Below are 26,975 nucleotides of genomic sequence, written 5' to 3' on the forward strand. Positions count from 1 at the left end.
TGGTCTCACAAGGGGTCTGAGGATCTCATCTCGGTACCTAATGGCAGTCAGGCTACCTCTGGCGAGCACATGGAGGGCTGTGCGGCCCCCCAAAGAAATGCCACACCATGACTGACCCACCGCCAAACCGGTCATGCTGGAGGATGTTGCAGGCAGCAGAACGTTCTCCACGGCGTCTTCTGACTCTGTCACGTCTGTCACGTCCTCAGTGTGAACCTGCTTTCATCTGTGAAGAGCACAGGGCGCCAGTGGCGAATTTGCCAATCTTGGTGTTCTCTGGCAAATGCCAAACGTCCTGCACGGTGTTGGGCTGTAAGCACAACCCCCACCTGTGGACGTCGGGCCCTCATACCACCCTCATGGAGTCTGTTTCTGACCGTTTGAGCAGACACATGCACATTTGTGGCCTGCTGGAGGTCATTTTGCAGGGCTCTGGCAGTGCTTCTCCTGCTCCTCCTTGCACAAAGGCGGAGGTAGCGGTCCTGCTGCTGGGTTGTTGCCCTCCTACGGTCTCCTCCACGTCTCCTGATGTACTGGACTGTCTCCTGGTAGCGCCTCCATGCTCTGGACACTACGCTGACAGACACAGCAAACCTTTGATGTGCCATCCTGGATGAGCTGCACTAGCTGAGCCACTTGTGTGGGTTGTAGACTCCGTCTCATGCTACCACTAGAGTGAAAGCACCGCCAGCATTCAAAAGTGACCAAAACATTAGCCAGGAAGCATAGGAACTGAGACGTGGTCTGTGGTCCCAACCTGCAGAACCACTCCTTTATTGGGGGTGTCTTGCTAATTGCCTATAATTTCCACCTGTTGTCTATTCCATTTGCACAACAGCATGTGAAATTTATTGTCAATCAGTGTTGCTTCCTAAGTGGACAGTTTGATTTCACAGAAGTGTGATTGACTTGGAGTTACATTGTGTTGTTTAAGTGTTCCCTTTATTTTTTTGAGCAGTGTATATATAGAGAGGACAGAGAGAGAGAGAGGACATAGAGAGAGGAGACATATAGAGAAGATATAGAAAGAGGAGATATAGAATAAGGAGATTGAGAGAGAGGACAAGCCCCACCCTCTTCAACATATATATCAACAAATAGGTCAGGGCACTAGAACAGTATGCAGCACCAGGCCTCACCCTACTAGAATCTGAAGTCAAATGTCTACTGTTTGCTGATGATCTGGTACTTCTGTCACCAACCAAGGAGAGCCTACAGCAACACCTAGATCTTCTGCACAGATTCTGCCAGACCTGGGCCCTGACAGTAAATCTCAGTAAGACCAAGATAATGGTGTTCCAAAAAAGGTCCAGTCGCCAGGACCACAAATACAAATTCCATCTAGACACCGTTGCCCTAAAGCAAACAAAAAACGATACATACCTTGGCCTAAACATCAGCGCCACAGGTAACTTCCACAAAGCTGTGAACGATCTGAGAGACAAGGCAAGAAGGGCCTTCTATGCCATCAAAAGGAACATAAAATTCAACATACCAATTAGGATCTGGCTAAAAATACTTGAATCAGTAATAGAACCCATTGCCCTTTATGGTTGTGAAGTCTGGGGTCTGCTCACCAACCAAGAATTCACAAAATGGGACAAACACCAAATTGAGACTCTGCATGCAGAATTCTGCAAAAATATCCTCAGTGTACAACGTAAAACACCAAATAATGCATGCAGAGCAGAATTAGGCCGATACCCGCTAATTATCAAAATACAGAAAAGAGCCGTTAAATTCTACAACCACCGAAAAGGAAGAGATTCCCAAACCTTCCATAACAAAGCCATCACCTACAGAGAGATGAACCTGGAGAAGAGTCCCCTAAGCCAGCTGGTCCTGGGGCTCTGTTCACAAACACAAACACACCCCACAGAGCCCCAGGACAGCAACACAATTAGACCTAACCAAATCATGAGAAAACAAAAAGATCATTACTTGACACATTGGAAAGAATTGACAAAAAAACAGAGCAAACTAGAATGCTATTTGGCCTTAAACAGAGAGTACACAGTGTCAGAATACCTGACCACTGTGACTGACCCAAAATGAAGGAAAGCTTTGACTATGTACAGACTCAGTGAGCATGACCTTGCTATTGAGAAAGGCCACCGTAGGCAGACCTGGCTCTCAAGAGAAGACAGGCTATGTGCACACTGCCCACAAAATGAGGTGGAAACTGAGCTGCACTTCCTAACCTCCTGCCAAATTATGACCGTATTAGAGACGCATATTACCCTCAGATTACACAGACCCACAAAGAATTTGAAAACAAACCCGATTTTGATTAACTCCCATATCTACTGGGTGAAATACCACAGTGTGCCATCACAGCAGCAAGATTTGTGACCTGTTGCCACAAGAAAAGGAAAACCAGTGAAGAACAAACACCATTGTAAATACAACCCATATTTATGCTTATTTATTTTCCCATTTGTTCTTTATCCATTTGTACATCGTTACAACACTGTATATATACATAATATGACATTTGTAATGTCTTTATTCTTTTGAAACTTCTGTTTGTGTAATGTTTACTGTTTACTGTTTATTTAACTTTTGTATATTATCTACCTCACTTGCTTTGGCAATGTTAACATATGTTTCCCATACCAATAAAGCCCTTTAATTGAATTGAATTGAATTGATTTTAACTGAGATGAGATAGAGAGAGAGGAGATAGAGGAGAGAGAGAAGACATATAGAGGACATAGAGAGAGAGAGAGATAGAGAGAGAGGAGATAGAGGAGAGAGAGAAGACATATAGAGGACATAGAGAGAGAGAGAGACATAGAGAGATGAGATAGAGAGAGAGAGGAGATAGAGGAGAGAGAGAGAAGACATATAGAGGACATAGAGAGAGAGAGATAGAGAGAGAGGAGATAGAGGAGAGAGAGAAGACATATAGAGGACATAGAGAGAGAGAGAGACATAGAGAGATGAGATAGAGAGAGAGAGGAGATAGAGGAGAGAGAGAGAAGACATATAGAGGACATAGAGAGAGAGGAGATAGAGAGATGAGATCGAGAGAGAGGAGATAGAGAGATGAGATAGATAGAGAGATGAGATAGAGAGAGGAGATAGAGAGAGAGAGAGAATACATATTTAGAGAGAGAGCCATAGAGATATGAGATAGAGAGATAAGATAGAGAGAGAGAGAGAATACATATTTAGAGAGAGAGACAGAGAGAGGAGATAAAGAGAGAGGAGATAGAGAGATGAGATAGAGAGGAAGGAGATATATAGAGAGAGGAGATAGAGGAGAGGGAGTGGGGGAGGTGGGGAGGAGTGGAGAGGGGAGGAGGGGAGGTGGGGAGGAGGGGAGTGGGGGAGGTGGGGAGTGGGGAGGAGTGGAGTGGGGAGGAGGGGAGGTGGGGAGGAGGGGAGTGGGGGAGGTAGGGAGGAGTGGAGTGGGGGAGGTGGGGAGTGGGGAGGAGTGGAGTGGGGAGGAGGGAGGTAGGGAGGAGGGGAGTGGGGGAGGTGGGGAGTGGGGAGGAGTGGAGTGGGGAGGAGGGAGGTAGGGAGGAGGGGAGTGGGGGAGGTGGGGAGTGGGGAGGAGTGGAGTGGGGAGGGGAGGAGGGAGGTAGGGAGGAGGGGAGTGGGGGAGGTGGGGAGTGGGGAGGAGTGGAGTGGGGAGGAGGGAGGTAGGGAGGAGGGGAGTGGGGGAGGTGGGGAGGAGGGAGGTGGGGAGAGTGGGAGGAGTGGAGTGGGGAGGAGGGGAGTGGGGGAGGTGGGGAGTGGGGGAGGTGGGGAGTGGGGAGGAGTGGGGAGGAGGGTAGTGGGGGAGGTGGGGAGTGGGGGAGGTGGGGAGTGGGGAGGAGTGGAGTGGGGAGGAGGGAGGTAGGGAGGAGGGGAGTGGGGGAGGTGGGGAGTGGGGAGGAGTGGAGTGGGGGAGGTGGGGATGTATTCAAAGTGTATGTGTTAGGGTCATAGGGTGTCTGTGTCTGTGTTTAAGTGGGCCTGGCAGACTGGGCTGTAGTCCCAGATCGTCACCCCCCTGACCCTCCCCCTTCCCCTCTTTCTACCCCCCCACTACAAAAAGATCCAGGATTATGGATATGAATTAGTGCGTCCACTCAGACTCTCCCTTGTCAAAGGAAGACTGATTGAGACGGATGTGTGTGTTCTTCTGTCAGCCTCTTTGTGCTGCAGCGTTGTGGGACTGCAGCAGGCGGGGCAGTAAACATCTCAGACTGACAGCTGTCTATAACACTGTCGTTTCACCTGTAAATTATCCTAACGCTCCCCGACAGCTCCTATTTTGGAATGGAACTGGGAGGCCAGGTCAACTGTGGGCATACACACACACACACACACACACACACACACACACACACACACACACACACACACACACACACACACACACACACACACACACACACACACACACACACACACACACAAACACACACACACACACACACACACACACAGATCCCCTCCAATGAATACCAAGTGTATTCTCCAGTCTAGTAATAAATCCCTGCAACTTCATCTCAATGCTAAAACAAGGAGAGATGGAGAAGGCATAATGTTGAGGTAGTTGTATACTTTATGGGTCAGTTAGATATTCTGTCCAAGGTTTAGCAAGCTAAGGTGTGGAGTTAAACCATGGACTATGATGTGTAGAGAAGAGTACATGTGCAGCACAAGGTGTATCTTGTTCAACACCATGTCAGGGTTTAACAGAGATCGAATCCTTTTCAGAAATACATCAAGTACATGCAGTGAAATCCTTCACATCATATCTACTCATAACCCCGCACCAGTATAGTAATGTAATGTCTAATTCCCTGAGCTGATTGGTTGAGTCACAATGAACCCTGGATGACACTTGACCCTTCACCTCTGTCTCCAGGAAGCGGCGCAGAGCCCTCTTCTTCTTGATGCTCTTACGGCGCACGTAGACCGCCACGCTCAGCGCCACGATGACGATGACAAACAGAGCACCGATCACCCCGGCCGCGATCAGGGGCGTCCTGCAGACAGAGTAAGAGACAGGCCCGTATGTCACCAACATGTATGGCTCCAGTACATTATGGAACTGTATGTGTGTGTGTGTGTGTGTGTGTGTGTGTGTGTGTGTGTGTGTGTGTGTGTGTGTGTGTGTGTGTGTGTGTGTGTGTGTGTGTGTGTGTGTGTGTGTGTGTGTGTGTGTGTGTGTGTGTGTGTGTGTGTGTGTGTGTGTCATGTCCAACAGGCTCTGTTCTGTTCCTACTATCAAACTAACAGTTCCCTGTTACAGGGATAATTACTCTTCATCTCTCCTTCCTCCATCTCTCCTCCCTCCATCTCTCCTCCCTCTATCTCCTCCCTCCAACTCACCTCCCTCTATCTCCTCCCTCTATGTCCTCCCTCTATCTCCTCCCTCCATCTCTCCTTCCTCCATCTCTCCTCCCTCTATCTCCTCCCTCCATCTCTTCCTCCCTCTCTCCTCCCTCTATCTCCTCCCTCCATCTCCCCTCCCTCTATCTCCTCCCTCTATCTCCTCCCTCCATCTCCCCTCCCTCTATCTCCTCCCTCTATGTCCTCCCTCCATCTCTCCTCCCTCTATCTCCTCCCTCTATGTCCAACCTCCATCTCCTCTCCCTCTATCTCCTCCCTCCATCTCTCCTCCCTCCCTCTCCTCCCTCTATGTCCACCCTCCATCTCTTCCTTCCTCCATCTCTTCCCCCCTCCATCTGCCCTCCCTCTATCTCCTCCCTCCAACTCTCCTCCCTCCATCTCCTCCCTCTATGTCCTCCCTCTATCTCCACCCTCCATCTATTCCTCCTTCCATCTCCCTCTATGTCCTCCCTCTATCTCAACCCTCCATCTCTTCCTCCCTCCATATCTCCTCCCTCTATCTCCATCCTCCATCTCTTCCTTCCTCCATCTCCTCCCTCTATGTCCTCCCTCTATCTCCTCCCTCCATCTCTTCCTCCCTCCATCTCTCCTCCCTCCATCTCTTCCTCCCTCCATATCTCCTCCTTCTCTCTCCTCCCTCCAACTCTCCTCCCTCCATCTCCTCCCTCTATCTCCACCCTCCATCTATTCCTCCTTCCATCTCCCTCTATCTCCTCCCTCTATGTCCTCCCTCTATCTCCTCCCTCTATCTCCTCCCTCTGTCCTCCCTCCATATCTCCTCCCTCTATCTCCTCCCTCCATCTCTTCCTCCCTCCATCTCTCCTCCCTCTATCTCCTCTCTCCATCTCTTCCTCCCTCCATCTCCTTCCTCTATGTCCTCCCTCTATCTACTCCCTCCATCTCATCCTCCCTCCATCTCTCCTCCCTCTATCTCCTCCCTCCATCTCTCCTCCCTCTATCTCCTCCCTCCATCTCTCCTCCCTCCATCTCTCCTCCCTCTATCTCCTCCCTCCATCTCTCCTACCTCCATCTCTCCTCCCTCCCTCCATCTCTCCTCCCTCTATCTCCTCCCTACATCTACTCCATCTCTCCTCCCTCTAAATCCTCCCTCCATCTCTCCTCCCCCATCTCTCCTCCCTCTATCTCCTCCCTCCATCTCTCCTCCCTCCATCTCTCCTCCCTCCATCTTTCCTCCCTTCATCTCCCCTCCCTCCATCTTTTCCTACTACCACACCTTTATCATCCCCTCTTCATCTGACCTCTTCCAGTTCAACCTGTCATCCCAGACAGGGTGCATAGGGATCTCCTCAAAAGTACTGTGAATCATGAAGTACTGTGAATCATTATACATCATGAAGCACTGTGTATCATTAAACATCAATAAATACTGCGTATCATTATACATCATGAAGTACTGTGTATCATTATACATCATTAAATACTGTGTATCATTATACAGCAATAAATACTGTGTATCATGAAACATAAATAAATACTGTGAATCATTATACATCATGAAGTACTGTGTATCATTATACATCATGAAGTACTGTGTATCATTATACATCATTAAATACTGTGTATCATTATACATCATTAAATACTGTGTATCATTATACATCATTAAACAGTAGTAGTGCACTGAGAAGCAGTGCCTTAGACTGTTGCACCACCCGGGAGCCCATACATAAGGAAATACTGTGTATCATTATACATCATGAAGTACTGTGCATCATTGTACATAATGAAATACTGTGTATTATTATTCATCATGAAGTACTGTGTATCATTATACATCATGAAGTACTGTGTATTATTATACATCATGAAGTACTGTGTATTATTATACATCAGGAAGTACTGTGTATCATTATACATAATGAAGTACTGTGAAGTATTATACACAATGAAGTACTGTGAAGTATTATACATAATGAAGTACTGTGAAGTATTATATATAATGAAGTACTGTGAAGTATTATTCATAATGAAGTACTGTGCATGTTGAGTCTCCTTTTAGCTACAGTGAGGGGAAAAAGTATTTGATCCCCTGCTGATTTTGTACGTTTGCCCACTGACAAAGAAATGATCAGTCTATAATTTTAATGGTAGGTTTATTTGAACAGTGAGAGACAGAATAACAACAAAAAAATCCAGAAAAACGCATGTTAAAAATGTTATAAAATGATTAGCATTTTAAATTAAGGAAATAAGTATTTGACCCCTCTGCAAAACATGACTTAGTACTTGGTGGCAAAACCCCTGTTGGCAATCACAGAGGTCAGACATTTCTTGTAGTTGGCCACCAGGTTTGCACACATCTCAGGAGGGTTTTTGTCCCACTCCTCTTTGCAGATCTTCTCCAAGTCATTAAGGTTTTGAGGCTGACGTTTGGCAACTCAAACCTTCAGCTCCCTCCACAGATTTTCTATGGGATTAAGGTCTGGAGACTGGCTAGGCCACTCAAGGACCTTAATGTGCTTCTTCTTGAGCCACTCCTTTGTTGCCTTGGCCGTGTGTTTTGGGTCATTGTCATGCTGGAATACCCATCCACGACCCATTTTCAATGCCCTGACTGAGGGAAAGGAGGTTCTCACCGAAGATTTGATGGTACATGGCCCCGTCCATCGTCCCTTTGATGCGGTGAAGTTGTCCTGTCCCCTTAGCAGAAAAACACCCCCAAAGCATAATGTTTCCACCTCCATGTTTGACGGTGGGGATGGTGTTCTTGGGGTCATAGGCAGCATTCCTCCTCCTCCAAACACGGCGAGTTGAGTTGATGCCAAGGAGCTCCATTTTGGTCTCATCTGACCACAACACTTTCACCCAGTTGTCCTCTGAATCATTCAGATGTTCATTGGCAAACTTCAGACAGGCATGTATATGTGCTTTCTTGAGCAGGGGGACCTTGTGGGCGCTGCAGGATTTCGGTCCTTCACGGCGTAGTGTGTTACCAATTGTTTTCTTGGTGACTATGGTCCCAGCTGCCTTGAGATCATTGACAAGCTCCTCCCGTGTAGTTCTGGGCTGATTCCTCACCGTTCTCATGATCATTGCAACTCCACGAGGTGAGATCTTGCATGGAGCCCCAGGTCGAGGGAGATTGACAGTTCATTTGTGTTTCTTCCATTTACGAATAATCGCACCAACTGGTGTCACCTTCTCACCAAACTGCTTGGCGATGGTCTTGTAGCCCATTCCAGCCTTGTGTAGGTCTACAATCTTGTCCCTGACATCCTTGGAGAGCTCTTTGGTCTTGGCCATGGTGGAGAGTTTGGAATCTGATTGATTGATTGCTTCTGTGGACAGGTGTCTTTTATACAGGTAACAAACTGAGATTAGGAGCACTCCCTTTAAGAGTGTGCTCCTAATCTCAGCTCGTTACCTGTATAAAAGACACCTGGGAGCCAGAAATCTTTCTGATTGAGAGGGTGTCAAATACTGATTTCCCTAATTAAAATGCAAATCAATTTATAACATTTTTTACATGTGTTTTTCTGGATTTTTTGTTGTTGTTATTCTGTCTCTCACTGTTCAAATAAACCTATCATTAAAATTATAGACTGATAATTTCTTTGTCAGTCGGCAAACGTACAAAATCAGTAGAGGATCAAAAACTTTTTTCCCTCACTGTATGTGCCTTTGTACCATCTAATAAATCAGCAATGTTTTTTTTCAATACCTCTAACAGGTTTTTTTCATCTTCCTTGTAAATGTTTCAATTCACTAACCCTCTCCTCTCTTATACATTCACTCTATCCTTCCCTCCCTCTTTCCTTCCCTCCCTCCCTCTATCCCTCTTTCCTTCCCTCCCTCTCTCTTTCCCTCTCTCTTTCCCTCTCTCTTTCCCTCTCTCTTTCCCTCTCTCCCTCCCTCCCTCCCTCCCTCCCTCCCTCCCTCCCTCCCTCCCTCCCTCCCCTATCCTTCCCTCCCTCCTAGAGAGAGGCCTAGAGAGAGAGAGAGAGAGAGAGAGAGAGAGAGAGATGCCTAGAAAGAGAGATAGAGAGAGAGGTGAAACCTGAGACAGTGAGTCAGAGAGCGATAGCGAGAATAAAGAGAGAGGTTCTAGTGATAGAGATTGAGCCTGATGTCAAAGCAGTTAAAGCCCAGCGGACACTGTGATGATCATCTTACCTGTCCATCATTCCAACACAGTCTTGGAGCCGAGGCCCAATGCAGCTGAGGAGAAAATCATCAGTCAGCTTACAGAAACACTTCAGTAACCTCAACAACAAGCATCCACCAACTCTTTATAAAGTGTGCACATACTATGAACAAATTCCATCACCCATAAACATTAATAACCAATCCATAAGCACTTCTAATAGCTGATTGATGAAAGCAATTATTGAGTGAACATAACAAGCTATACGGGAACATAGCTCAATGGTCCAAGACAGTCAACCTACTTAATAAGAGAGACATAACTAGGGGATGAAGTCCTGACCAGATACTGAGAGTTAGAGATGATACAGGCTATGGAGATGTATAACAGGCAAACAGACAGACAAACAGACAGACAGACTGACAGACAGGCAGACAGGTAGACAGAAAGACTGACAGACAGGCAGACAAGCAGACAGGCAGACTGACAGAAAAGACTGACAGACTGACAGACAGGCAGACAGGCAGACAGGCAGGCAGGCAGACAGGTAGACAGGCAGACAGGCAGACAGGCAGACAGGCAGACAAGCAGACAGGGAGACTGACAGACAGAAAGACTGACAGACTGACAGACAGGCAGACAAGCAGACAGGCAGACAGGTAAACAGAAAGACTGACAGACTGACAGACAGGCAGACAGGCAGACTGACAGAAAAGACTGACTGACAGACAGGCAGACAGGCAGACAGGCAGACAATCAGACAGGCAGACAGGTAGACAGGCAGACAGGCAGACAGGCAGACAGGCAGACAGGCAGACAAGCAGACAGGCAGACAAGCAGACAGGCAGACAGGCAGACAGGCAGTGTGGACTGATTAAAACAAGGCCATTGGGCTTCTCTCTCATTATCTATAACACATTTCAAGAGGATTGTGATCAGCCTCTGACACAAAGACAGTCAGAGTCTGAGGCAGACCAAATTACACAGCTAATTAAGAGGAGCTGCCTTGGAATTCCATTCAAAGTCTGCCTCGCTCCAGAAATGAAGAAACGGCACCCAACAGCTAATTAGCAGACAATTAGTGTATCCGATCTATGGCTCGCTGCTGTTTGTGATATGATAATTACTCTAGTGTGCCACGTTTGTAAACATCCGGATTGAACAGCTAGTTTAGTCACACACCAAAGACAGCAAGTCTCAGACTACCCATGTATGTATCAGAGAGGCATCTGGAGTACGACTGCTGATCTAGAATCAGTTTAGTAATTTAGCTCATAATAAATATGATTATATGGACTGGTGTGGTTCTGATTCTAGATCCGTTTAATAAATATGATTATATGGACTAGTGTGGTTCTGATTCTAGATCAGTTTAATAAATATGATTATATGGACTGGTGTGGTCCTGATTCTAGATCAGTTTAATAAATATGATTATATGGACTAGTGTGGTTCTGATTCTAGATCAGTTTAATAAATATGATTATATGGACTAGTGTGGTTCTGATTCTAGATCAGTTTAATAAATATGATTATATGGACTAGTGTCACAGTATCTAACGAAGGTGGCGCCCCTCCTCGGTCGGGCGGCGCTCGGCAGTCGTCGTCGCCGGCCTATTAGCTGCCACCAATCGTTGTTTCTGTGTCTTTTGGTTTTGTCTGTCTATCCCGCACCTGTTTTGTGTCTGTAATTAGTGGGGGGTTATTTAGTGTGTATTTTCAGTTGGGGTTCTCGTGCGGGATTGATTATTGTCTACTCTAGACAGTTGCGAGTGTAGCTGTTCTTTTTCGCTGGTTATTGTCCATTGTATTGCTGGGCTGACCATTGATCCCTCCCCACGCTCCTCGCCCCGGTGACTGCTGAATCTCGGCTCACATGGCGATGGCTCCATCACTCCTCTTCTCCTTATCCTGCCCTCTATCTGACATGCAGGTTGACAATTATTGTCATGATTTTTCCAGAGTGTTTATTTTTGGGAATGTGTTTTCCCCTGGCGGACTTCGTCACGCACCCTGTGCCCTACGGCTATTGCGTTTTGCATTTATCATTAAAACACTGTTGCTCCGGTCCTCTGTCTCCTGCTCCTGATTCCACATCTCCACCGGTCCTAGACAGCCGTGACAACTAGTGTGGTTCTAATTCTAAATCAGTTTAATAAATATGATTATATGGACTGGTGTGGTTCTGATTCTAGATCAGTTTAATAAATATTATTATATGGACTGGTGGGGTTCTGATTCTAGATAAGTTTAATAAATATGATTATATGGACTGGTGTGGTTCTGATTCTAGATCAGCATTCCTTCTAAATCTAAGGTGGCGTGTGTATCACTTTTCTTCATGCAGTGTGATGATGTAGACCTTTGCTGCATCTCCTTTGTTCTAAGATTCCCCCACCCCTCCCCCTCCATTCACTCAAACACACCCTGGCCGCTCATTCCCTGAAGCTAATATGGCGTGCCCGGTGTCAGATGCAGGTTAGCGTTTTTTGTCATGAAGCTTATTCTGGAGGCAGCTCTGCAGGGGTCTCTAGCTGGCACAGTTAGCTGGCACAGTCATAAAATCTGATTTTAAACCTAACCTTAACCTAACCTTAACCACACTGCTAACCCTAATGCCTAATCCTAACCTTAAATGAAGACCAAAAAGCACATTTTTGTTTTCATTCATCTTTACAACATAGCCAATTTTGCAGCTGGCCCATCTAAGTGGAAACCGTTCAGTTCTGCCTCCAGAACAAGAATCATGACAATAATTGTCAACCTGCATGTCAGATAGAGGGCAGGATAAGGAGAAGAGGAGTGATGGAGCCATCGCCATGTGAGCCGAGATTCAGCAGTCACCGGGGAGAGGAGCGTGAGGAGGGGTCAATGGTCAGCTTACTAATACCGGCTGCGACGAGTGTCACTGAGGAGATGAAGAGATGAAGGGAGGTATTGTGAACACTGTGTCACAGAGAGACCACAGAGCCACTCAGAGTCTTTGATGTCAGAGGGTAGAGGGGAGAGAGAGAAAGAGGAAGAGAGGGGGGAGAGAGAGAGGGGGGGAGGAAGAGAGAGTGGGGAGAGTGAGAGAAAGGGGGGAGAGAGAGAGAACTGAACAACCTCAATTCGTCGGGACATGGACTCTACAAGGTGTCGAAAGTGTTCCACAGGGATGCTGGCCCATGTTGACTCCAATGCTTCCCACAGTTGTGTGAAGTTGGCTGGATGTCCTTTAGGTGGTGGACCATTCCGGATACACACAGGAAACTGAGTGTGAAAAACCCAGCAGCGTTGCAGTTCTTGACACACACCGGTGCGCTTGGCACCTACAGTGCCTTGCAAAAGTATTCACCCCCTTGGCGTTTTTCCTATTTTGTTGCATTACAACCTGTAATTTAAATTGATTTTTATTTGAATTTCACGTAATGGACATACACAAAATAGTCCAAATTGATGAAGTGAAAAAAATGACTTGATTAAAAAAAAAAAAATGTAAAAAAACGAAAGGGGTGCTTGCATATGTATTCACCCCCTTTGCTATGAAGCTCCTAAATAAGATCTGGTGCAACCAATTACCTTCAGAAGTCACATAATTAGTTAAATAAAGTCTACCTGTGTGCAATCTAGGTGTCACATGATCTGTCACATGATCCCAGTATATATACACCTGTTCTGAAAGGCCCCAGTGTTTGCAATACCACTAATCATGTGGCACCACCAAGCAAGCGGCACCATGAAGACCAATGAGCTCTCCAAACAGGTCAGGGACAAAGTTGTGGAGAAGTACAGATCAGGGTTGGGTTAGAGAAAAATATCAGAAACTTTGAACATCCCACTGGGCACCATTAAATCCATTATTAAAGAATGGAATGGACATGGCACCGCAACAAACCTGCCAAAAGAGGGCTGCCCACCAAAACTCATGGACCAGGCATGGAGGGTTATAATCAGAGAGGCAACAAAGAGACCAAAGATAACCCTGAAGGAGCTGCAAAGCTCCATAGCGGAGATTGGAGTATCTGTCCATAGGACCACATTAAGCTGTACATCCACAGAGCTGGGCTTTACGGAAGAGTGGCCAGAAAAAAAGCCATTGCTTAAAGAAAAAAATGTGCAAACACGTTTGGTGTTTGCCAAAAGGCATGTGCGAGACTCCTCAAACATATGAAAGAAGGTACTCTTGCCAGATGAGACTAAAATGTAGCTTTTTGGCCATCAAGGAAAATGCTATGTCTGGTGCAAACCCAACCTTCCCATCACCCCGAGAACACCATCCCCACAGTGAAGCATGGTAGTGGCAGCATCATGCTGCGGGGGTGTTTTTCATCAGCAGGGACTGGGAAACTGGTCAGAATTGAAGGAATGATGGATGGTGCTAAATGCAGGGAAATTCTTGAGGGAAACCTGTTTCAGTCTTCCAGAGATTTGAGACTGGGACGGAGGTTCACCTTCCAGCAGGCCATTGATTTAACAGGTACCATCAATAAGGGATCACAGCTTTCACCTGGATTCACCTGGTCAGTCTATGCCATGGAAAGAGCAGGTGTTCTTACTGTTTTGTATACTCAGTGTATATATCAATGACTTGGTGAGAGCAGAAGAACAGCCTGCAGCACCTGCCCTCAATCTACTAGAATCGAATGTCAAATGTCTACTGTTGGCTGATGATCTGGTGCTTCTGTCTCCAACCAAGGAGGGTCTACAACAGCACCTAGATCTTCTGCACAGTGTCTCTTAGACCGGGGTCCTGACAGTGTTACAAAAAAGGTCCAGTTGCCAGGCCCACAAATACAAATTCCATCTAGACACCGTTGCCCTAGAGCACACAAAAAACTATACATACCTCGGCCTAAACATCAGCGCCACAAGTAACTTCCACAAAGCTGTGAACAATCTGAGAGACAAGGCAAGAAGGGCCTTCTATGCCATCAAAAGGAACATACAATTTGACATCCCAATGAGGATCTGGCAAGAAACACTTGAATCAGTTATAGAACCTCAACAACCAAGAATTGACAAAATGGGACAAAGACCAAATTGCGACTCTGCATGCAGAATTGTGAAAAAATATCCTCTGTGTATAACGTAAAACACCAAATAATGCATGCAGAGAAGAATTAGGATGATACCCGCTAATGATCAAAATTCTGAAAAGAGACGTTAAATTCTACAACCACGTAAAAGGAAGCGATTCCAAAACCTTCCATAACAAAGCCATCACCTACAGAGAAATGAGCCTAAAGAAGAGTCCCTTAAAAAAACAGAGCAAACTAGAATGCTATTTGGTCCTAAACAGAGAGTACACAGTGGCAGAATACCTGACCACTGAGACTGACCCAAACTTAAGGAAAGCTTTGACTTTGTACAGACTCAGTGAGCATAGCCTTGCTATTGGGAGAGGCCGCCGTAGGCAGACCTGGCTCTCAAGAGAAGACAGGCTATGTGCACACTGCCCACAAAATGAGGTGGAAACTGAGCTGCACTTCCTAACCTCCTGCCAAATTATGACCGTATTAGAGACGCATATTTCCCTCAGATTACACAGACCCACAAAGAATTTGAAAACAAACCCAATTTTGATTAACTCCCATATCTAATGGGTGAAATACCAGTGTGCCATCACAGCAGTAAGATTTGTGACCTGTTGCCACAAGAAAAGGGCAACCAGTAAAGAACAAACACCATTGTAAATACAACCCATATTTATGTTTATTTATTTTCCCTTTTTTACTTTAACTATTTTGACATCGTTACAATACAGTAGTGAGACATAATATGACATTTGTAATGTCTTTATTCTTTTGAAACTTTTGTGTAATGTTTACTGTTCTTTTCTGATTGTTTAATTCACTTTTGTTTATTTTCAATTTCACTTGCTTTGGCAATAAAGCCCTTTGAATTGAGTTGAATTGAGAGAGTGAGCGCAAGAGAGAGAGAGAGAGAGAGAAAGAGAGATCATCTGTCCATCTCTTGATCCTCCGTCCTAAGCCTCCTCTCTTTCTCTTTCTCTTTCTCTTTCTCTTTCTCTTTCTCTCTTTCTCTCTCTCCCTGTCTCTGCTCTCTCTCTCTCTCTCTCTCTTTCTGTCGCTCTCTCTCTCTCTCTGTCTTTCTTTCTTTCTTTCTTTGGTAGCGGTCTGGGAAGTGGAGGGCTGAGTCACTGCTTGTATCCCAAATAGCACCAAATTTCCTTAATAGTGCACTACTTCTTCTACTGTTTATAGAAGCTCTTCTTGATTTTAAAAGTCCCACCAGGACTTGTATGACATTATTTATGACATACTTCATACAAACAATTTCAGATTTCACAGAGATGAGAAGTATTGATATAGAAAGCCTCCATCAAATGAACCCATATACACACCCAGCACCACCCTTCTCTCTCTCTCTCTCTCTCTCTCTCTCTCTCTCTCTCTCTCTCTCTCTCTCTCTCTCTCTCTCTCTCTCTCTCTCTCTCTCTCTCTCTCTCTCTCTCTCTCTCTCTCTCTCTCTCTCTCTCTCTCGTACCCCTGGGTGCAGTTGGCGTGGCAGGGGTGGCACTCGTTGTTGGCCTCGGCGTATTTGAAGATGAAGCTGTTGGTGCCTTGGAGGCCGTCGGGGCACTTTTCCACACAGTTGGGCCCGTCTTTGAAGTGAAGACAGGTCACACATTGATCTGGGCCCTGAGAGGTAGAGGGAGAGAGATGGAAGAGGAGGAGAAGGAGGAGAAGGTGAAGGAGATAGAAGATGAGAAAGAAGACATACAAGAGGGGAGGAAGTGGGGGAAAGAAGAGGGGGAAGAAGAAGAGGAGGAGGATGAGAAGGAGTAAATAAAGGAGATGGATAGAAGAGGAAGAGGAGGATGAGAAGGAGTAAATAAAGGAGATGGATAGAAGAGGAAGAGGAGGATGAGAAGGAATAAGTAAAGGAGATGGATAGAAGCGGAAGAGGAGGATGAGAAGGAGTAAGTAAAGGAGATGATAGAAGAGGAAGAGGAGGTTGAGAAGGAATAAGTAAAGGAGATGGATAGAAGAGGAAGAGGAGGTTGAGAAGGAGGAAGTAAAGGAGTTGGATAGAAAGAAAAATAAGTAAAGGAGATGGATAGAAGCGGAAGAGGAGGATGAGAAGGAGGAAGTAAAGGAGATGGATAGAAGAGGAAGAGGAGGTTGAGAAGGAATAAGTAAAGGAGATGGATAGAAGAGGAAGAGGAGGATGAGAAGGAGGAAGTAAAGGAGATGGATAGAAGAGGAAGAGGAGGATGAGAAGGAGGAAGTAAAGGAGATGGATAGAAGAGGAAGAGGAGGATGAGAAGGAATAAGTAAAGGAGTTGGATAGAAGAGGAAGAGGAGGATGAGAAGGAATAAGTAAAGGAGATGGATAGAAGATGAAGAGGAAGAGACATTGACCACATATCAGCACGTCAACACAGTTCACACTTCTGAACAAGCATCCGGGATGGATTCAGACAGCAGATATAAACACATGGAGAGATGAAGGAAGAGAGACGATAGAGAGATGGGTCTGTGGACGCATGTGCTGCTGCTGCGGTTGAACATTTTTCTGTGGGCTTGGACACCTCATGTACGGTTAATGACATGTGTTTGGCTGGTTGATAGACAGCCTTTCACCTTCAGGTCTGACAAAATGACAGCTGTAACCCCTCTCCATCAATACACTATCTCCCTGCCGAGCTGTGTCAATGTATTGTGTCTCTCTGACTGTGTGTGTGTGTGTGTGTGTGTGTGTGTGTGTGTGTGTGTGTGTGTGTGTGTGTGTGTGTGTGTGTGTGTGTGTGTGTGTGTGTGTGTGTGTGTGTGTGTGTGTGTGTGTGTGTGTGCATTCATACATCTGATGATTGACACCTGTGTTATTTACTTCTGAGCTGTGACTGGACTGCAGGAGACACTACAAGACACTGTGAAACACTGCGTATCACTGCATCGTCATAGAGACTATTTTCCTCCACTCCTCCCTGTCCTCCCCCGGGGGTTCATTACACAAGTATCAAATTCCACAAATAGGGCTTTAACAGGGGCCTGTAAAAAAAGGGGCTCCATGACAGCTGGATATATCATGATCCCTAAACCATGGAGAGTTATACACCACTGTCCATACGCCACATATAAAACAAGATTAGAGTCCTCCTACGTGGCAGGAGAGATGATTTAAACCAACCTTGGGTTGTTATAGATCCAGACAGAGAGAGAGGGATGTGGGGGGGGGGGGGGGGGGTTCAAGGGTTTTCAACCAGGTGGCATTTTAAAGGGAAATTCTAGCATTTAGAAGAGGACAGGTGGGAATGGATGAGGGACTTCTGAGGGGTGCGTTCTCTGTGGAAGGTCAGAGGCTGTCAAAAACACATATCCTTCTGGAATGCGTTTTACCTTCGTAGCTAACGTGGTACTTTATTTATCTCCATAAAAGCAGATTTGAGGCGTTCAGGGACATCTCCCCTGATCAGTTCGCATAACAAGTAGAAACTCTGACCCAGTTGGTTACATTGTGTAGTCAGGAAAAACTCAGTGGCCTAACCGTACAGTACACTGTAACTCCTAAAACTCTCCAGACAGGATGTGACATCAGCAGACCCAAAGGCAGGTTAGTCATTTTTCATCATGACTCTTGTATAGTGTGTAGTCAGGAAAAACTCAGTGGCCTAACCGTACAGTACACTGTAACTCCTAAAACTCTCCAGACAGGATGTGACATCAGCAGACCCAAAGGGCAGGTTAGTCATTTTCATCATGACTCTTGTTCTGGATGCAGCTCTGCAGATTGGTCACGATCTGGCACAGCCACAAAGTCATAAAATCTGATTTTAAACCTAACCTTAACCTTAACCCTAACCTTACTGCTAACTCTAATGCCTAACCCTAACCTTAACCCTAACCATAACCTTACTGCTAACCCTAATGCCTAACCCTAACCTTAAATTAAGACCAAGACGCTTTTCATACATTTTAGTTTTCATACATTTTTACAATATAGACAATTTTGACTTTGCAGCTGGCCTATCTAAGGGGAAATCACTCAGTTCTGCCTCCAGGACAAGATTCATGACAATAAATGTCAACCTGCACCCAAAGAACACACAGGTTCAGGGCGAGGTGGAACACCAATGACAGTTGCCGTATATTGCCGTGGTGATCATTCTACTTACCATTCCGAGGCAGGTCATGGTCTTGTCCTGAGATCTCTCACACTGGCTGTCACACTCCAGACACACTGAACCATTGGTAAACTCACGCACATCTCTAAAGGAGAGAGAGAGAGAGAGAGAGAGAGAGAGAGATAGAGAGAGAGAGAGAGAGAGAGAGAGAGAGAGAGAGAGAGAGAGAGAGAGAGAGAGAGAGAAAACAGGCTTAGCAGAGTCATTATGTCTGATATACTAACAGGCTTAGCAGAGTCAATATGTCTGATATAGTAACAGGCTTAGCAGAGTCAATATGTCTGATATAGTAACAGGCTTAGCAGAGTCAATATGTCTGATATACTAACAGGCTTAGCAGAGTCAATATGTCTGATATAGTAACAGGCTTAGCAGAGTCAACGTGCCTGACAAAGAAGCCAGCAAACAATGATGAGCACTGTAATAATGACAGACTGTAGTGTGTGTGTGTGTGTGTGTGTGTGTGTGTGTGTGTGTGTGTGTGTGTGTGTGTGTGTGTGTGTGTGTGTGTGTGTGTGTGTGTGTGTGTGTGTGTGTGTGTGTGTGTGTGTGTGTGTGCGCGCGTGTGTTTCTCTTATCATATGACTGAGTGTTGGCTGGCCAAAACCTAAGGCCACAATGGGAAGAGAAGTGGAGAGGAGGAGAGAAGAAAGGAAAGAAGAGGAGGAGGGGGGGAGGGGAAGAGAGGAGAGGAGGAGGGGAAGAGAGGAGAGGAGGAGGGGAGGAGAGGGGAGGAGGGGAGAAGAAGAAAGGAGGGGAGGAGGGGAAGAGAGGAGGAGAGGAGGGCAGAAGAGCAGAGGAGGGGAAGGGATATCCCCACTGTTTGTGTCCACATCAGCACCACCATCAGATAATGCTTTGAAGCATGGTGTCGGTGAATATGGGGCTGGCTGTCGATAAGCTGGCTGTCGATAGTATACTTTTCAGATGTGAGAGATTGTCGATCCTACTGGGACCAAGACTCAGCAGAGTGGAGGGATACAGTACAGTACACAAACAGGTAGGCCCTACTTTCTCTCAGCAAGGAAATGCTGGACCTATGGAAGCAGTTAGATGTGTTCAGGTTACGTTGTAACTGTCTTGCAGTCAGGAAAATGGTTTATCATGGCTCTATAATGCTACTCAACTGCTCAATTCTAAATTGACCCTAGCCTACTCCTGTATATCTGAGAAGATTGGATAGATACTGTATAAGCATTATGGGTAATGGCTTCACATTGCCTTCTGATTGGCTAGGTGGTGGAAACGTCCAATCTAATCTCCTCTAGAGATCTACAGCGGGGACTAGGGAGTAGTAGGCTAGAGGTTGATTTGGAATTCGGCATGCGTGATATTGTAGAGAATCCTGTATATCATTAGAGGGGATGTGATGAGTTGGGAAAAGGGTCAGATTTGATGAGGAATCAGAATACTGTATATCATTAGAGGGGATGTGATGAGTTGTGAAAAAGGGTTAGATATAATGAGGAATCATGGCTGTGTCTCAGTCCCAAATGACACCCTATTCCCTATATAGTGCACCACTTTGGACAAGTTCTCTATGGGCCCTGGTCTAAAATAGTGCACTATATAGGGGATAGGGTGTCATTTGGGACACATAGAGTATGTCTCTATTCTACGCCCTGTTCCAATCATCAGATCAAGCATCAGTCCAGATAAATAGCCAGTACATATATAAATAGCATGTTCAGTTGGACACGGAGCAGCGTGCCACCACACCAAAGGGCAGTGTGGCAGTGGTCCACCCTTCTTCATCCTCCCTCCACATTTCACCCTCCACCCTCCTCCCTTCATCCTCCTCCTTCCTTCCTCCCTCCCTCCCTCCCTCCCTCCTCTCTTCCCCCTTCACCCTCCTCCCTCTCTCTCTCTGCCCTCCGCCCTCCTCCCACCTCCATCCAACCACCTTCCTCCCTCCCTCCACCCTCCTCCCTCCACCCTCCCACCACCCTCCTCCATCCATCCAACCACACTACACCCTCTTCCTTCCTTCCTTCCTTCCTTCCTTCCTTCCTTCCTTCCTTCCTTCCTTCCTTCCTTCCTTCCTTCCTTCCTTCCTTCCTTCCTTCCTTCCTTCCTTCCTTCCTTCCTTCCTTCCTTCCTTCCTCTCTCCCACTTCCACCCTCCCCTCTCCACCCTCCTCTCCTCCATTTCTCTTTCCTCTTTTTTAAATTAAATTCATTTTTTTTCTCAGGAAGCAGTGTCCAGAGGAATCCTTTTGAAAAGGCTGGGTGGTGGAAGAAGACTGTCTTGTGTTCAGAGAAAAATAGAGGAGAATCACGGAAGACAAAGGAAGGTTCCACAGCCGTCTTTCCCCAGTGAATTGAACGCTCCCTTCCATTCATTCCGTTGGTTCCTTCTCGTTGGCTTTCCTTGTGCGTTGCAGTTGGTTGGGGCGTATACGCCAAACGCACACCACGGTCTTCAGGGAGGAGGGGCTGATGGGGATTAGCAGCATTTTAGCAGGAATTTGGCAGGACTGAGGCTCGTTCAGGTCGAGTGGTGCCTGCGCCAGAGGCGAACCTGACGCCACACGGCCAACTCACGAGAACAACTTTTTTAATTAAACACTTTCAAGGTTTTCTAATCCTCCTCCCTCCGTTCCCCCGCGGCCACGAGAGCACAGGATTTTTCCCTCTTTCTCCCCGTTCTTTTATTCACTGGCCTTTCAGTGTGAGAATTAACTTGACTCTCATTCAGAAAGGCAAAGGCACAGAGATGGAGAGTTAAAGAGACCTAGTTTTAAAAACTAGAAGACTATATAGAAATTAGCTATAGGAGGACAATAGGCTTTCTACAGGAGGGCTACAGAAGGGCTACAGGAGGGCTACACGAGGGCTACAGGAGGCTATAGGAGGCTATAGGAGGGATACGGGAGGGTTACAGGAGGGCTATAGGAGGCTATAGGAGGGCTACAGGAGGGAATAGGATGCTATAGGAGGGATACAGGAGGGCTACAGGAGGGCTATAGGAGGCTATAGGAGGCTATAGGAGGCTATAGGAGGGATACAGGAGGGTTACAGGAGGGCTATAGGAGGCTGTAGGAGGGATACAGGAGGGAAATAGGATGCTATAGCAGGGATACAGGAGGGCTACAGGAGGGCTATAGGAGGCTATAGGAGGGCTACAGAAGGGCTACAGGAGGGCTACAGGAGGGCTATAGGAGGCTATAGGAGGGCTATAGGAGGGCTATAGGAGGCTATAGGAGGGCTACAGGAGACTACAGGAGGGCTACAGGAGGCTATAGGAGGGCTATAGGAGGGCTATAGGAGGCTATAGGAGGGCTACAGGAGACTACAGGAGGGCAACAGGAGGCTACAGGAGGGCTACAGCAGGGCTACAGGAGGGCTATAGGAGGGCTATAGGAGGGCTACAGGAGGGCTACAGCAGGGCTACAGGAGGGCTATAGGAGGGCCAGATTGGCAGGGTTTGCATTTTGCATGTGAGCTCAATGAAGAGCAGTTAAAGCGTTGGGAGGACAACACATACTGTTGAACACAGGTCTAATACATGTCTGCAGTGCTCTGTCCACGAGGTAAGCCGATCGATCAAGATGTCATGTACCAACTCCTGCATCCTGCCTCTCCACGTGATCACAGCTCGGTTCTCACAGAGGACTCCCTTATCCAGCTGCTCTTCACTCCTCTTCTCCTCTTCATCTTCTTCAAAGTCTCAGCTGTGAGCTGTTTTTCCTGCTGACTTCAAACACCTCCTCCCACATACAGCACACTGAAAGGAGAACTGGGCATGATGGAGAAACACAGACACTGGTTCGCCCTGTGGGGAAAGGCTAACCTGACACCAGACCCTGGTTCCCCCTGTGGGGACAGGCTAACCTGACACCAGACCCTGGTTCCACCTGTGGGAAAAGGCTAACCTGACACCAGACCCTGGTTCCCCCTGTGGGGACAGGCTAACCTGACACCAGACCCTGGTTCCACCTGTGGGGACAGGCTAACCTGACACCAGACCCTGGTTCCCCCTGTGGGGACAGCCTAACCTGACACCAGACCCTGGTTCCACCTGTGGGGAAAGGCTAACCTGACACCAGACCCTGGTTCCACCTGTGGGGACAGTCTAACCTGACACCAGACCCTGGTTCCCCCTGTGGGGACAGGCTAACCTGACACCAGACCCTGGTTCCACCTGTGGGGAAAGGCTAACCTGACACCAGACCCTAGTTCCACCTGTGGGGAAAGGCTAACCTGACACCAGACCCTGGTTCCACCTGTGGGGACAGGCTAACCTGACACCAGACCCTGGTTCCCCCTGTGGGGACAGGCTAACCTGACACCAGACCCTGGTTCCCCCTGTGAGGACAGCCTAACTTGACACCAGACCCTGGTTCCATCCGTGGGGACAGCCTAACCTGACACCAGACCCTGGTTCCCCCTGTGGGGACAGGCTAACCTGACACCAGACCCTGGTTCCCCCTGTCAGGGAAGTCAAACCTGACACCAGACCCTGGTTCCCCCTGTGGGGACAGCCTAACCTGACACCAGACCCTGGTTCCCCCTGTCAGGACAGCCTAACCTGACACCAGACCCTGGTTCCACCCGTGGGGACAGCCTAACCTGACACCAGACCAGGTTCCCCCTGTCAGGGCAGCCTAACCTGACAAAAGACCCTGGTTCCACCTGTGGGGACAGCCTAACCTGACACCAGACCCGGGATCCCCCTGTGGGGACAGCCTAACCTGACACCAGACCCTGGTTCCACCTGTGAGGACAGCCTAACCTGACACCAGACCCTGGTTCCACCTGTGGGGACAGCCTAACCTGACACCAGACCCTGGTTCCCCCTGTGGGGACAGCCTAACCTGACACCAGACCCTGGTTCCACCTGTGGGGACAGGCTAACCTGACACCAGACCCTGGTTCCCCCTGTCAGGGAAGTCAAACCTGACACCAGACCCTGGTTCCCTCTGTGGGGACAGGCTAACCTGACACCAGAACCTGGTTCCACCTGTGAGGACAGCCTAACCTGACACCAGACCCTGGTTCCCCCTGTGGGGACAGGCTAACCTGACACCAGACCCTGGTTCCCCCTGTCAGGGCAACCTAACCTGACACCAGACCCTGGTTCCCCCTGTGGGGACAGCCTAACCTGACACCAGACCCTGGTTCCCCCTGTTGGGACAGCCTAACCTGAAACCAGACCCTGGTTCCCCCTGTGGGGACAGGCTAACCTGACACCAGACCCTGGTTCCCCCTGTGGGGACAGGCTAACCTGACACCAGACCCCGGTTCCCCCTGTGGGGACAGCCTAACCTGACACCAGACCCTGGTTCCACCTGTGGGGACAGAATAACATGACACCAGACCCTGGTTACCCCTGTGGGGACAGCCTAACCTGAGACCAGACCCTGGTTCCCCCTGTGGGGACAGCCTAACCTGACACCAGACCCTAGTTCCCCCTGTGAGGACAGGCTAACCTGACACCAGACCCTGGTTCCACCTGTGGGGACAGGCTAACCTAACACCAGACCCTGGTTCCCTCTGTGGGGACAGGCTAACCTGACACCAGACCCTGGTTCCACCTGTGAGGACAGCCTAACCTGACACCAGACCCTGGTTCCCCCTGTCAGGGCAGCCTAACCTGACACCAGACCCTGGTACCCCCTGTGGGAACAGCCTAACCTCCCTGTCAGGGCGCACACCAGACCCTGGTTCCACCTGTGGGGACAGCCTAACCTGACACCAGACCCTGGTTCCCCCTGTGGGGACAGCCTAACCTGACACCAGACCCTGGTTCCCCCTGTGGGGACAGGCTAACCTGACACCAGAACCTGGTTCCCCCTGTCAGGGAAGCCAAACCTGACACCAGACCCTGGGTCCCTCTGTGGGGACAGGCTAACCGGACACCAGACCCTGGTTCCACCTGTGAGGACAGCCTAACCTGACACCAGACCCTGGTTCCCCCTGTCAGGACAGCCTAACCTGACACCAGACCTTGTCCCTGTGGGGACAGCCTAACCTGACACCAGACCCTGGTTCCCCCTGTCAGGACAGCCTAAACTGACAACAGTCCCGGGTTCCCCCTGTCAGGGCAGCCTAACCTGACACCAGAACCTGGTTCCCCCTGTCAGGGAAGCCAAACCTGACACCAGACCCTGGGTCCCTCTGTGGGGACAGGCTAACCGGACACCAGACCCTGGTTCCACCTGTGAGGACAGCCTAACCTGACACCAGACCCTGGTTCCCCCTGTCAGGGCAGCCTAACCTGACACCAGACCTTGGTTCCCCCTGTGGGGACAGCCTAACCTGACACCAGACCCTGGTTCCCCCTGTCAGGACAGCCTAACCTGACACCAGACCCGGGTTCCCCCTGTCAGGGCAGCCTAACCTGACACCAGACCCTGGTTCCACCTGTGGGGACAGCCTAACCTGACACCAGACCCTGGTTCCCCCTGTGGGGACAGCCTAACCTGACACCAGACCCTGGTTCCACCTGTGGGGACAGCCAAACCTGACACCAGACCCTGGTTCCCCCTGTGGGGACAGCCTAACCTGACACCAGACCCTGGTTCCCCCTGTGGGGACAGGCTAACCTGACACCAGAACCTGGTTCCCCCTGTCAGGGAAGCCAAACCTGACACCAGACCCTGGGTCCCTCTGTGGGGACAGGCTAACCGGACACCAGACCCTGGTTCCACCTGTGAGGACAGCCTAACCTGACACCAGACCCTGGTTCCCCCTGTCAGGGCAGCCTAACCTGACACCAGACCTTGGTTCCCCCTGTGGGGACAGCCTAACCTGACACCAGACCCTGGTTCCCCCTGTCAGGACAGCCTAACCTGACACCAGACCCTGGTTCCACCCGTGGGGACAGCCTAACCTGACACCAGACCCAGGTTCCCCCTGTCAGGGCAGCCTAACCTGACACCAGACCCTGGTTCCACCTGTGGGGACAGCCTAACCTGACACCAGACACTGGTTCCCCCTGTGGGGACAGGATAACCTGACACCAGACCCTTGTTCCCCCTGACAGGGCAGCCTAACCTGACACTAGACCCTGGTTCCCCCTGTCAGGGCAGCCTAACCTGACACAAGACCCTGGTTCCCCCCTGTGAGGACAGGCTAACCTGACACCAGACCCTGGTTCCCCCTGTGGGGACAGGATAACCTGACACCAGACCCTGGTTCCACCTGTGAGGACAGGCTAACCTGACACAAGACCCTGGTTCCCCCTGTGAGGACAGGCTAACCTGACACCAGACCCTGGTTCCACCTGTGGGGACTGCCTAACCTGACACCAGACCCTGGTTCCCCCTGTGGGGACAGCCTAACCTGACACCAGACCCTGGTTCCCCTTGTGGGGACAGGCTAACCTAACACCATACCCTGGTTCCCCCTTTGGGGACAGCCTAACCTGACACCAGACCCTGGTTCCCCTTGTCAGGGCAGCCTAACCTGACACCAGACCCTGGTTCCCCCTGTCAGGGCAGCCTAACCTGACACCAGAACCTGGTTCCCCCTGTGGGGACAGCCTAACCTGACACCAGACCCTGGTTCCCCATGTCAGGACAGCTTAACCTGACACCAGACCCTGGTTCCACCTGTGGGGACAGCCTAACCTGACACCAGACCCAGGTTCCCCCTGTCAGGGCAGCCTAACCTGACACCTGACCCTGGTTCCACCTGTGGGGACAGCCTAACCTGACACCAGACCCTGGATCCCCCTGTGGAAACAGCCTAACCTGACACCAGACCCTGGTTCCCCCTGTGGGGACAGGATAACCTGACACCAGACCCTGGTTCCCCCTGTGGGGACAGGCTAACCTGACACCAGAACCTGGTTCCCCCTGTCAGGGAAGCCAAACCTGACACCAGACCCTGGGTCCCTCTGTGGGGACAGGCTAACCGGACACCAGACCCTGGTTCCACCTGTGAGGACAGCCTAACCTGACACCAGACCCTGGTTCCCCCTGTCAGGGCAGCCTAACCTGACACCAGACCTTGGTTCTCCCTGTGGGGACAGCCTAACCTGACACCAGACCCTGGTTCCCCCTGTCAGGACAGCCTAACCTGACACCAGACCCTGGTTCCACCCGTGGGGACAGCCTAACCTGACACCAGACCCAGGTTCCCCCTGTCAGGGCAGCCTAACCTGACACCAGACCCTGGTTCCACCTGTGGGGACAGCCTAACCTGACACCAGACACTGGTTCCCCCTGTGGGGACAGGATAACCTGACACCAGACCCTTGTTCCCCCTGACAGGGCAGCCTAACCTGACACTAGACCCTGGTTCCCCCTGTCAGGGCAGCCTAACCTGACACAAGACCCTGGTTCCCCCTGTGAGGACAGGCTAACCTGACACCAGACCCTGGTTCCCCCTGTGGGGACAGGATAACCTGACACCAGACCCTGGTTCCACCTGTGAGGACAGG

General features: G+C 49.0%; 1 protein-coding gene across 2 annotated transcripts in view; it reads right to left on the reverse strand.

Moving 5' to 3' along the window:
- The window catches only part of LOC106593673 (receptor tyrosine-protein kinase erbB-4), a 617,461-nt gene that overhangs the window by 145,468 nt on the left and 445,018 nt on the right, over positions 1–26,975 (reverse strand). For both annotated transcript variants that reach the window (XM_045699348.1, XM_045699347.1), the window contains exons 14-17: positions 18,579–18,672; positions 15,947–16,101; positions 9,487–9,531; positions 4,853–4,985 (exon numbers count right to left, since the gene is read on the reverse strand). In XM_045699348.1, coding sequence (XP_045555304.1) covers positions 4,853–4,985; positions 9,487–9,531; positions 15,947–16,101; positions 18,579–18,672 — 427 coding nt within the window. The remainder of the gene's footprint in view (positions 1–4,852; positions 4,986–9,486; positions 9,532–15,946; positions 16,102–18,578; positions 18,673–26,975) is intronic.

Source organism: Salmo salar, chromosome ssa17 (assembly GCF_905237065.1).
Source record: "Salmo salar chromosome ssa17, Ssal_v3.1, whole genome shotgun sequence".
Lineage (NCBI taxonomy): Eukaryota > Metazoa > Chordata > Actinopteri > Salmoniformes > Salmonidae > Salmo > Salmo salar.